Below are 13,222 nucleotides of genomic sequence, written 5' to 3'. Positions count from 1 at the left end.
GCCCATTTTTTGTTTCCTTCATTGAAATTTCTATTATGCCCAAGGTGGCACTTGCAATTCTAACATTCAGGAGACTAAGGCAGGAGAAACATAGGTTAAGGCCAATCTAGGCTACAACAGTAAAATCCTTAAAAATGTTTTTAGTGTGTTAACTATAGGGCCTGTCTTTGGGGGGGATTTCTATTGCTGACAAAACACTGTGACCAAAAGCAAGTTAGGGAGGGTTAGGGTTGGTTTCTTTGGCTTACACTTCCACATCACTGTTCATCATTGAAGAAAATGAGTTGGACAGAGAGTTAACCTGGAGTTAAGTGATGCAGAGGCCACAGAAAGGTGCTACTTACTGGCTTGCTCAGCTTGCTTTCTTACAGAAACCAGGACCACAGCCCAGGGTTGCAGCCACCCACAGGGCCTTCCCACTTTGATCACACACACAATGCTTTGCAGCTGAATCATGGTAAGGCATTTTCTCAACTGTGGTTCCCTCCTTTTAGGTTAACTGGTTTGTGTTGAGTTGACATAAAACTAGCCAGGGCATGCAGTTTGTTGTTTGCTGTGCTGAGGGTCAAATTAGGGTGAGTACATGCTCTGCAGCTGGGCTTGACTCAACACATTGGCAAAGTCCTAGGAGTCAAGCCCAGCATTAGAAGTAAAGGTCTCTTGTACCTTGGACCTAGTTTCCCACATTGGTGATACTTGCTAATTGGGTTGGAGGCTCAGTAGGTAATAAGGAAGGCTTTGATCTCAGCATTCAGGAGGCAAGGGCAGGCAGATCCTGGGAGCTGGAGGCAGCCTGGTCTGCTGAGCCCTTTCTCCAACACCTATTAATATTCAAACAAGAACTTCGTGAGCACTTCAAACTGAATGCTGAGGTGTCCTCAGATCACAGGCATAACACACCAGACAGTAATATTGCACATCACTCCTTTATTATACTGATCTGGAAAGATTTAGTTCTGAACCCTCATGGCAGGGTCAAGCAGCTGGAACATGATTCAGACAGTGAAAGACAAAAACTCGGACATGAGCAAGGGGCCCTTCACCTCTACACAAGGCAGCGGGATCCTAACACAGCAAGAGGTATCCTGCCCCTTGAGGACAAGTTTATCCCACTTGATATGAGGAATGGCTTATTTTCTAGTGACCGCACAGGACTGTTTCAACTGACACTAGAAACCTCAGAGGGGCTTTTATGTGCTGATATATATATGTGTACATATATATATGTACCCTTTTTTTGTAAAAGTAAATGTAACGCATAGACTTGACAAGATTGATCCCACCTTCTGGGGCCGGCAGCTCCTTTAGGGTCAGAGAGGAAGTACAGTACAGTCTTTTAAATCACCATGGAAGTTACTCTCACCCTCTACTGGAATGACTAGAGCCCCCAGTTACCTAGCTGCGGAAGAGCGCAGGCCGGGCTCCGGGGACAACACTGCAGCTTCTGGCCGTTGGTCTTATCACAACATGGTCCCTCTCTGACCACTCCCTAAACAGACCCTTAGTAAACAGAGGACTAAAACTGGAACCACTACCTCTCAGCTCTCCTGGTAAGAGGAGCTGTCCCTGGGTGTGGCCCGAGAACCTGCACCCCAGAGGGCTTACTCTGACTGGATTCTATGGAGGGAGTGGGTGCGGGGGATAAAATACTAAAATGAAAATGGGAGCCACGGGTCCCATCTGCAATTACAAGTTAAACTTAAGATCCTAAAGACGTAGTCAGTACAACAGGTGTTGGGGAAGGTGCAGGGGGCAGGAGCAGGCAGGGAGGGTGCTCGTGGGGGAGGAGTCTGCCTGCTCATCCTCACTTCTTGACCTTGCCCTGAGCGGCCACAGCTTCCATGGCTTTGCGCACGGTCTCCTCGTCTCCCAGGAACTGCATGGGCTTGACGGGCTTCAGGTTCTTGTCCAGCTCATAGACGATGGGGATGCCGGTCGGCAGGTTCAGCTCCATGATGGCCTCTTCCGAGAGACCTAAAAGAGCGGCCACGTTCAGCCACAAGACGAGCCCACATGCTGCCCTCAGGCAAAGCACGTCAGTGAGAACTGACAATGTCCTTTCTGACCCGTTCCCAAGTTACAGCTTCCAATTACATCTCCTCAAGCCCCTAAAGAGCGTAAGAAAGGGACTGGAGAGAAGACTCAGCGGGTAAGAGCCCTGTTTGCTCTTCTAGAGGTTCTGAGTTCAATTATCACCAACGACATGGTGGCTCACAACCATCTGTACAAGGATCTCATGCCCTCTTCTGACATGTAGGCGTATATGCAGATAAAGCCTTCATAATACATAAAATAAATAAATGTTTTAAAAAAGAGCATAAGAGAGCCGGGTATGGTGGTGCACACCTTTAATCCCAGCACTCAAGGGAGGCAGAAGTAGGCGGATCACTATAAGTTCAAGGCCAGCCTGGTCTATAGGACAGCCAAGGCTATAAAGAAACCCTGTCTGGGGTGGGGGGTGGGGGAGAAGAGTATGAGAAAGTACACAAGACTAAGTGGGCCACCAAAAAACCATAGAAAGTTACACTACAGCTTGTGCTCCTCAGACACCCCAAAGTCCCACCAGCTGGGCCTTCATGGATGACAACTAAGGTTTAGATGAGTCACACCGTGACCAGTTTCTGCTCCTCCTCCTAGAGCAGGTAGGCACGTACAACTTTAATGTATATCCAATCACTTGCACGTGACCACTCTGAACTGAATATGGCCCTGCAGTGTCAGAGGCTCACTGTCACAGTTCTGTAACCCTTCCTGCTGCCTCTGAATCACTTACTATATAGCCCTGGCTGGCCTGGAACTCAAAGTGATTCTCTTGCTTCCTGGTGCTGGTCAGAGACGTAAGCCAGCACATCAAGCTAGTAGACCATATTCTGAAGAAGAAACACATTTTTCCTTAAGTTCATCTGCCTTGTCAGATTTTTTCCCCAGAGGCCTCCTTGCTACAAAGTCAATCTGATTGGTGACAGTACTGCTTTATCACCCTTAAGGACTCCTATAAGAAAATGTACATGGGGCCGGAGAGATGGCTCAAAGGTTAAGTGCACTGACTGCTCTTCCATAGGTCCTGTGTTCAATTCCCAGCAACCACATGGTGGCTCACAACCACCTATAATGTGATCTGATGCCCTCTTCTGGCCTGCAGGGGTACATGCAGGCAGAGCAATGTATACATAATATTAAATAACTCTTAAAAAAAAAAAAAAGAGGACGGGCGTGGTGGCACACGCCTTTAATCCCAGCACTCGGGAGGCAGAGGCAGGCGGATCGCTGTGAGTTCAAGGCCAGCCTGGTCTACAAAGGGAGTCCAGGATGGCCAAGGCTACACAGAGACACCCTGTCTCGAAAAACCAAAAAAAAAAAAAAAGATGCACATACCCTCCAGATGCTTGACGATGCCCCGAAGGCTGTTGCCGTGGGCAGCAATCAAGACCCTTTTCCCCTCCTTGATCTGGGGGACAATTTCTTCATTCCAGAAGGGAAGTGCTCTGGCAATAGTGTCCTTCAGGCTCTCACAGGAAGGTAGCTGGTCCTCAGTAAGGTCTGCATACCTGCGATCCTAAGCAACAAAGACTTGTTTCAAAGTTGCCAGTTATTCCCAGTTGTATCTCTAAAGAACTTTTGTGTGTATCAATTCTGCCCAGCTCAGCTCTTTGGGGATTAAGGGATTCATGAAGGTCTCTCAAGGGTCCAGAATGCAGCTGAGAACTTAAGGAAAATGTATGTATGTATGTATGTATGTATGTATGTATGTATGTATGTATGTACGTACGTACGTACGTATGTGTGTATATATCTCAGTGGTCATCATCCTTCAATCCTATTCCTCAATCCAAAACACAAGGGCCTTAGAAAGTGGGGGAAGGAGCTTAACAAAGGTTTCCCAATTCACTTTAGTTTGCAGTTGGTTTAGGAGGCTGGAGATGGTTTTGAAAATATGGCAATAAAGATGTGAAGAAGGCGTGTCTCTCAGATACCTAACATTGACTTCCAACTAAATGCTGTTAACAAGTGAAGGCTATTATGTTAGTTATTTCATCACAAATTATAAGGTTAATGACAGTGGACAGACACATGTAAGAGGTCTGCAGGTGGCTCAGTAGTTAAGAGCAGTTGGTGCTCTTCTGGAGGACCTGGATTTGGTTCTCAGCACTCATATGGAGGCTCACAACCACCTCTAGCTCCAGCTCCAGAGGCTCTGGTGTATTCTTCTGACTTTCAAAGGCACCAGGCACAAGTGGGGCACACAGAAATATACGCAGGAAAAACACCTATGCACATGAATTGGAACGTGGCTTCACCCTACCTTGCTGATATTGCTGTAGAAGGGGTGACCCGGCTCCATCGGGGGCGGTGGGACGTCGTAAGATCGCCTCCAGATCTTCACCTGTGCCTCGCCGTGCTTGGCGGCAGTTTCTGCTTTGTTCAGACCAGTCAGACCCCCGTAGTGTCGCTCATTGAGGCGCCAGGTCCTGACCACTGGCAGCCACATCTGGTCAATGGCATCCAGGACTGTCCAGAGGGTTCTGATTGCTCTCTTCTGCACGGAGGTGAAGCAGATGTCAAATTCATAGCCAGCATCTATAAATTAAGAAGTGCCAAATGAGCCAGGTACATAGCAAGTTCCAGGACAGCCCCAGCTACAAAGAGTCTTTGTCTCAAAGAGAAAATACAAATGCCAAGTGAGAAGTTAACAAGGCCTAACCTGAGCTACAACTGTTTTATACAGGGGAAACTAACCAGGCGAGGTGTAGTGGCACACACCTTTAATACCAGTATGAAGAAGGCAAAGGCAGATGATCTGTGAGGTGGAGGCCAGCCTGGGCTACTTAGTTCCAGACCAGTCATGGATGGTGAGACCCTGTCTGGGGGTCGGGGAGGACCTACCTGACAAAGTATTTATTATCCTTGCACCCTGAGGGCAAATTTTGTTAACTTATTACAGATAACAGTACACCTCCAAAAATTCCTAACTGTATTGTAACCAACTAACCGAGGCCTGTACAGCTTAATCTAACCCCTAGAATGTTACACCTAAATGCATTTTGATTGGTTCAATACCTAGAACCCACATAGTGGAAAGAGGGTGCTGAGCACAAGTTGTCCTGACCTCCACACATGCACCTTGGCACACGCATGTGTACAAGCCTGTGCTTGCACACACACACAATAAATGAATGAGTCCAATCTTTTTTCTATTTTTTTCTTTTGGTTTTTTAAGACTGGGTTTCTCAGTGTAGCCTTGGCTGTACTAGACTCACTTTGTAGACCAGGCTGGCCTCAAACTCAGTGATCCGCCTGCTTCTGTCTCCCAAATGCTGGAATTAAAGGTATGCGTAGCACCACAGCCAGCTGGCTTATTTATTTTTTTATTTTTATTTTTTGGTTTCTCTATGTAGCCTTGGCTGTCCTGAGCTTTGCTTTGTAGACCAGTCTGGCCTCGAACTCACAGAGATCTGCCTGCCTCTGCCTCCTGAGTGCTGGGATTAAAGGCATATACCAGCACCACCCAGCTGGTTTAAAATTTTTGAAAAAGATCACAAAAACTTGGGAGCTCTTAAGTCATAGCTAACCTTTCTAGATGGCTCATCCCTGGTCCACACCAAACTGATTCAGTCTTCACTAGACTCCTATGAAGTTACAATCCTCGCAGCCCATCTTTACCAGATTAGGAAAATAAAGCCAGCAGCTGGGCACACTTTTTCCAGTTTTCAGTTTTTCGAGACAGCTTCCCAGCTCAGCAGACAGAGCCAAGGGGGTCTTGAGTTCAATGCTTGTCTCTAAATTTTTGAGTTAAGGTGGCTGGGAAGATGGCTCAGCAGTTAAGAGCACTAACTGCTCTTCCAGGGGACCTGGGTTCAAGTCCCAGGACCCACAATGACAGCTCACAACTGTAACTCCAACAGCTGATACCCTCATACAGACATACATGCAGGCTAAACACCAATGCACATGAAAATAAATCACTTAAAAAAAATTTTTTTTTATTAAGGAGCTATCCCTTTTCTTATGTCAAGACACACTGCTGTTTTCTCCAGCACACAAGGCCCTCTTCAAAATTAACCACAAAGTTTTCTGGGCATTGCTTCATATTGAGACCAGCAACAGTAATAAAACGTGAAGGCAATTTTCCTGGTAGTCATTATTCAACTGACAATGAGGCCACTGAGACCAACTATGGGGGAGGGGGGAAGATTAATACCAGGAAAACCACCACCAGCCACAAGAGAAGTTGGATCTCACCCCAGCCTCTGGACTACTGACTCCCATCACATCCTTTACCACCACCTCCTTAACCAGAAGATGAAGAATTGCACCCCAACAAAAGGCTGAGTCACTGAGAATACCCACAGAAGAAGCCTCAGCTCCCGGGATGATGCTACCGGCTGCCGAGCTGCAATTACTTCCTCTTGCAACACGGCCTCTCTCTGTCTCACTTTAGACACAAAAACAGCCCCCCCAAGGCTGAAGTGGTCCCCACTTAGGACCCTGGCAAGAATGCCACAGGATCAGACGCACAAAGACATTTCCATTAATCCAAAGCATAGCTAGGGGTACAGTGGACGTGGACATGCCCACATGGATTCCCATTCTCCCCGCGGGGGTCCCCTCTTTCCTCAGCCTAAGGCTGCAAGGAGAAAGTCTCACTGGCTTCCTTCTGAAATCAGACTTAAGAAAAGGAGCACTGGTGAAACTATACACTTAGGCCGTCACGTTACTGTATCATCCACAGTCCTTGTCTTCATTCAGCCTTTTTTGGTTTTCTTTTCGGTTTTTTGAGACAGGCTTTCTCTGTGTAGCCTTGGCTGTCCTGGACTCACTTTGTAGACCAAGCTGGCCTCGAACTCACAGCGATCTGCCTGCCTCTGCCTCCCCAAGTGCTGGGATTAAATAAAGGCGTGCCCCACCATGCCCAGCACCTTCCTTCAGCTTTTAATCTTTCATTCTTTTAATTATCTGTGATACCTTTGGGAGAGACTCTCGGCTCCCTGGGTGCTGAAAAGATTACAGGTATTGCAGCACCACGTGTGGTCTCCTGTGTGATTTTCTAAAACTTAGTGCTACAACATTTAAGGCTGAAATGGGTCTTATTATTTTCCAGTGATGACAAGTTCAACATACAATCATCCGAGAACAGAGGCAGTCCTGAGCTACGCAGCAGCAAACTACCACAGGCCTCTATAGTACCTCACGCCACAGAGCTAAAGAAAATGGCTTCCTTTACCAGCACTTTCCTCTCTCTAGTCTCTCCCACATAGGCTACCCACCTCAAAGCATCCTCATCTCCTTGCATCAGAACTTCCTGTCCAAGTCTCCCTTCATTTGAAAAGGGGGCAACCAAGACACACAAGATCACTGCAAGGAGGCATCAGCAACCCTCTTCCCAGGCTGCTGCTATGAGCAAGTTTTTTTTTTTTAAATATTTATTTATTTATTGTATATGAGTGCTTTTATCTGCAGAAAAGGGCACCAGATCACATTATAGATGGTTTTGAGCCACCATGTGGTGCTGGGAATTGAACTCAGGACCTCTAGAAGAGCAGGTGGCGCTCTTAACCACTGAGCCATCTCTCCAGCCCTATGAGCAAGTTTTTAGAAAGATGCAGGACAGGCTCTGCCCTAATCGACAGCTGTACCTCTTCTCCCCAAGGGTTCTCCTGGCTGCAGGATTTGCTTATTAGCATTCCAAAATCACTAAGCACGCATATGCAAAGGCAAGCCTTATCTCCTGGAAGCCTCCACACTTTGCCCAGCTTCTGTCCTTGGCTAGCAGCCTGCCAGTTCCTCACACTTAACTTGTTACTCCACCCAGAAATGGGGCAAGGACACTGGCTTAGAACTAAGTAGTTATGACCTTGGACAAGTCTTTCCAGTCACTTTCCTAAACTCTAAAAAGGGGATAGAGATGAAAAAGGAAGGAAATAGGTGGTGCACGCCTTTAATCCCAGCACTCGGGAGGCAGAGGCAGGTGGATCACTGTGAGTTCGAGGCCAGCCTAGTCTACAAAGTGAGTCCAAGACAGCCAAGGCTACACAGAGAAACTCTGCCTCGAAAAACAAAACAAAACAGAAAAAGAAGAAAATAAAACCTGCCTGTTTTATAGGGCTGTAGAGAGCATCAACTCAAATCACCCACTCACATCTCTGGATTCGTTTTGGACATAGTACTGGGCTATACTACTGAGCTACAAAGCTCTCAGTAGCCCCCGGGTTTCCAGGTATCTCGAAGGCCAGACATCCCCACCTAGCACCACCCCCACCCCCACTGCAAAGGACGAGCTCATGGCCTGCCGCTTCGCCATAATCCGCAGGAGCCTCGTGGATAAACTTGGGTACAGCCACTGATGTCATGGGGCATCCTCCGCCAGCCACCCTAGGTCCTCGTGGTACCCTAAAGGGTCCTAAACGCCACAGGTGGGGGCTGCTCAGACTAGAAGGGTAGAATTTCGCCTTGCAGAGTCGGCGCCCTCTTTTTCGGCCAGCCCCTCACACTACAACCGGGGTGACCTTGACAAGCGGGCGCCTCATCTTGCGCTCATCTCCCCAGCTGCAAACTCAACTGGAGAGGCCGCCCGAGGTGGCCGATTGTGGAGAGGGCCCGGGGGTTCAGGCGGCCTCCTGGAGAGTGCGGGCCCTGCTCGCGACACCGCGCTTTTCCCCACTCGCACCTCGCAACGCCTGTCCTCCGCGCTTCGCCTCCTCGTGGCCCGCCGGGCTCAGGTCGGCGTCGTACCAGCCGCTGAAGCGGTTCTCCAGGTTCCAGGCGCTCTCGCCATGCCGGATCAGCACCAGCTTGTAGGCAGCCATGGCGACAGGCAGGCGATGCGGTAGGAACTGAGGATCGCTGAGATTCCGCTTGCAGCCCGCCCCCCCCGGCCGCGCCTGCGCACTCGTGATCCTCCGCCCAGCTCCCGCGCACTTTCTTCCCGAAATCTTTCCACTCGCTCTAGAGACCTCCGCCCGCCGGGTGTGCGCATGCGCCCCAAGCAAGTTCCGCGGCTCGAGAAGCGGGAGGTGTTGTGCTCCCGGGGCGACAGTGCGCATGCGTTGTAAGTAGCGGTACCCGCGTGCGCCGCAGCAGTCACGGACCGCACGTAAGCAGGGAGGGCGGAGGATGCCGGTAGCAAGCTTGAGGCCCGGGACGCCTGCCACTCGGTGCTTCCTCCTTAGGCATGGTCGCTTACCCTTTGAACAGCTCTTTGTTCTGGCCAGGCCACAGTCCCATCCCTGCGCATTCGAATGTACACTCTTTCCCTCTTAATTTTTACTTCTTCGGACAGACCACGGAACCTCTCAGCCTCACTTGTAAAAGTGGTACCTGTCTGCCAGAAAGTGCTCTATGAACATAAACATGCGTTGCTGCTATTTCCCTTCAATGTAACACTGTTCCCTTTCTTTATTTGGTATTTTCTTTCTTTCTTTCTTTCTTTTAGATATTTATTTATTGTGTATACAGTGCTCTGCCTGCATGTACAACCTAGAAGAGAGCATCAGATTCCAGTATAGATGGTTGTGAGCCATCATGTGGTTGCTGGGAATTGAACTCAGGACCTCTGGAGGAGCAGTTAGTGCCCTTAACCTCTGAGCCATCTCTCCAGCCCCTTTATTTGGTATTTTCGAGACAAAGTTTCTCTGTCCTGGAACTAGCTCTATAGACCAATTTGGCCTAGAACTCAGAGATCGGCTGCCTCTGCCTCCGAAGTGCTGGGATTAAAGGCATTCGCCGTCACTCTAGTCAGAATACTGTTCAATATATTCCTTTTTTCCCGTAAGGAACTTTCTTCCTGGTTCTGCAGCCTCGACAGTATTGAGGCTGCCTTCTAGATCTCCAGGTGCAAGCTTGAAGCTTGTCCTAAGGAAAAGCAAAGGTCAGGCCCTTATAACATTTCAGAAAGGGATGAATCCTAGTTTCTGTCCCTCCTCACCTCAGTTAGTAGTACCCACTTGACAGGACCAATTCTCTTACCCACGCTGTGGTCTTTTTTTTTTTTTTTTTTTTTTTTTTTTTTTGGTTTTTTCGAGACAGGGTTTCTCTGTGTAGCCTTGGCCATCCTGGACTCACTTTGTAGACCAGGCTGGCCTCGAACTCACAGCGATCCACCTGCCTCTGCCTCCCGAGTGCTGGGATTAAAGGCGTGCGCCACCACGCCCGGCTCAGGCTGTGGTCTTTTATTTGGTTGGTTGGTTGGTTTGGTTTGGTTTTTTGAGACAGGGTCTTTCTGTGTTAGCCTTGGCTGTCTTGGACCAGGCTGGCCTCGAACTCACAGTGATCCACCTGCCTCTGCCTCCTGAGTGTTGGGGTTAGAGGCGTGCGCCACCACACCTGGCCAGGCTGTGGTTTCTTAGTTTATTTCCATTTAACCTCTTCATGAGCATTAAACATTAGCCAGGCAGTGGCCTATCACTAAGAATGGAGCTGGTCTCATGAATCCCTGTTGGAGAGCAAAACCCACATTTAAACAGCTGACAACACAACTGGGCCATCTTCTGTATTTTTGTCAGAGAGCCAAGAAAAGTTTTAACGTGAAATCATTGAGTGCCTACGTCAAGCTAAGCAGCCTTGTTAGTGCTTTATAAATAATAACTCTTTCCCTGTTTCCTTTTTTCCTTTGTCCCTACACACATACACACACACACTTTTTTTTTTTTTTTTTTTTTTGAGACAGGGTTTCTCTGTGTAGACCTGGAACTCACTCTATAGACCAGGCTGGCCTCAAACTCAGAGATCTGCCTGCCTCTGCCTCCCAAGTACTAGGATTAAAGATGTGTGCCACCAGGCTCAATTTTTCTATTTTCAGAATATACTGTGGCCAGGCAGTGGTGGCACACACCTTTCCCGTAAAGAACTTTCTTCCTGGTTCTGCAGCCTTGACAGTGTTGAAGCTGCCTTCTAGGTCTCCAGGTGCAAGCTTGAAGCGTGTCCTAAGGAAAAGCACTCAAGAGGCAGAAGCAGGTGGATCGCTGTGAGTTCGAGGCCAGCCTAATCTACAAAGTGAGTCCAGGACAGCCAAGGCTACACAGAGAAACCCTGTCTCGAAAAACCAAAAAATAAAAATAAAAAAAAATTTAAAAAGTGAAAAAAAAAAAAAAGTACTGTGAAGCCGGTATCTTTGCCCCCACTTACAGCACAGCTGAGAACACAGGATAGACCACGAAGGTTACAGAGACCAGGAGTTCAAGCTCGCCCAGCTAGCCTGAAGGCCATGCTCCTATACTTTCTGTGCCTTCCACAGTCATGTGCCTCTTAGGCATCTGTTGGCCTTAATATGGGGTTAAAAATCTTATTCACAACTTGCCTTTGAATCACTACGTAGACCAGGCCAGCCTTAAATCCAATGAGATCCTCCTGCCCCTGCCTTCCAAGTCCTGGGATTAAAGGTGTGAGCCACTGTTCCACGTTTTATTGCAGTCCTCAGTCGAACTGCAGAATCTCCCAGCCTCATCCTTAAAAATGAACATAATAGACCTGCATGCACTGCTCCCACTGGCATAGGTAAGATCAGGAGTTCAGGGGCAGCTTTGGCTACAAGATACCCTGTCTTCCCCCCCCCCCCCAAAAAAAAATTAAAAAATAAAAACCTATAGATGAGAAACCAGAACAGAAACACAAACTGTTCAGGGGCCTCCCCTGTACTTTAACTAGTAGCCACCACCTCCCGCCTGTCACTGGGAGAAGATGGAATTCAGTTTTGGAGCAAACCTGCAAACAGGAGTTCACAGTGCTACACAGCTAGGATTGCCCAAGGGGAGTGTGCACATAGCCTCCGCAGGAAGCCAAAAGTCTTTCAGCAAGTTTTCCTTCTGTGTTCCTTGTTGCCAGACCAATCCAAGGCTTTCTCAGAGGTCCCAGTGAAAGGTCAAAGGGAACATTAGCTCTGTGTCCATGTCCAGGAGCAGACTTAGCAAGGTCCAGTCTGGGGCTGGAGCCTGGCCTCCCAGGAGTTATGGTTTTAGTTCCTGGGAACCCCTGAAGGGCTATGGTTAGCAGTTAAGGTAGCTGTATCTAAGGGATCCTATGTCCCCTGGCAACATTGCTTGATTTAGCTTTCTGCTGACCTTGGCCCATTTCTCCCCTCCAGACAGTATATATGATGCTGTGCTTTTTTTTGTTTGTTTGTTTGTTTTGGTTTTGGTTTTGGTTTTGGTTTTGTCAAGACAGGATTTTTCTGTGAAGCCCTGGCTGTCCTGGACTCTCTCTGTAAACCAGGCTGGCCTGGAACTCACAGAGATCTGTCTGCCCCTGCCTCCCGTTGCTGGGATTAAAGGTGTGCGCCACCGCGCGCGCGTGGCCTGATGCTATACTTCTTAGTAAACTTGCTTGGCATAAGTCATGAGGTTATGCAAGACCTCCCTGCCCCAGCTGTTTGTCTTATTATTTTTCATCCCCTGCCCTCCTGCCTCTACACCTCACCACTCAGCACCCTATTCCTGCAGACTCCGGCCCGCAGTCTTCCTCACCCAATGCCAGGCCTCCTCTAAATGTTGCTTTCCACACTTGACCTTTAGTTCCTTTGTCTTGGCCCTAATCTATGTCCCCTTTTTGGCTCCTACCAAATTCTCCTCCTGCCTCAAAAAATTCTAGATTTCTCTGCTCTTACCTAATTAGGGTCTTCAGTTCCCCAGCAAGACGTAAGCATGAGAAGCTGCCCTTGGAAGCCTCTTTTCAAATGTGTCTCTGATTTGCTTGGCCCTGGGACTTACAATGTGTCACTGTCCTTCACATCTTCAGTTTCCTCATCTAGGAACTAGAGAATAATCACATGTCATTTGCATATAACGCTGCTGGGAGAAATAAATGAGATGACTTGGTGACACATACGATGCACTCAGTGTTGACTCCAGCATTCGGTCCTAAGTGAGATAAATGGTAAATAGTATTAACAGTGTGGCCAGGAAAAAACAAAAACATTAATGAGGACACTTGAGAGCTCCCTCCCAGCAGGATACTAGGAAGATAAGCCCCTTTAGGGAGATGGAAGCTAAGCAACAACTCTCTTTCTCTCTCTCTCTCTCTCTCTCTCTCTCTCTCTCTCTCTCTCTCTCTTCTCTCCCTCTCTTTCTCTTCTCTCCCTCTCCCCCCCCCATGTGTCTGTGTGTGTCTCTGTGTGTGGTTGAGTGTCTGTGTGTGTGTTGTTTTGTTTTTTTGTTTTTGTTTTGGAGACATGGTCCTGCTGTGTAGCCTGTGCTGGATTTAAACTCCCAGCCTGCTGCTTGAGCTTCCTGAA

General features: G+C 48.2%; 1 protein-coding gene across 1 annotated transcript; it reads right to left on the bottom strand.

Moving 5' to 3' along the window:
* Positions 1–1,613: 1,613 nt before the first annotated feature.
* Pgam1 (phosphoglycerate mutase 1) lies at positions 1,614–8,872 on the bottom strand. Its single transcript, XM_051146561.1, has 4 exons — positions 8,666–8,872; positions 4,304–4,578; positions 3,376–3,556; positions 1,614–1,974 (listed from the first exon to the last, which is right to left on the bottom strand). Exons 1-4 carry the CDS (start codon positions 8,802–8,804, stop codon positions 1,805–1,807), a joined length of 765 nt encoding a protein of 254 aa, XP_051002518.1. The 5' UTR covers positions 8,805–8,872; the 3' UTR covers positions 1,614–1,804.
* Between the last annotated feature and the right edge of the window lie 4,350 nt (positions 8,873–13,222).

The sequence above is a fragment of the Acomys russatus genome, chromosome 5 (assembly GCF_903995435.1).
Source record: "Acomys russatus chromosome 5, mAcoRus1.1, whole genome shotgun sequence".
Taxonomy (NCBI): domain Eukaryota; kingdom Metazoa; phylum Chordata; class Mammalia; order Rodentia; family Muridae; genus Acomys; species Acomys russatus.
This window is presented reverse-complemented; position numbering and strand designations above follow the sequence as displayed.

Coding starts and splice junctions, on each gene's coding strand:
- Pgam1 (XM_051146561.1), bottom strand. CDS start 8,804: ATGGCTGCCTACAAGCTGGTGCTGATCCGGCATGGCGAGAGCGCCTGG. Junction 4,579..8,665: donor CGGAGGACAGGCGTTGCGAG/GTGCGAGTGGGG, acceptor CTTAATTTATAG/ATGCTGGCTATGAATTTGAC. Junction 1,975..3,375: donor CATCGTCAAGCATCTGGAGG/GTATGTGCATCT, acceptor CCGCTCTTTTAG/GTCTCTCGGAAGAGGCCATC.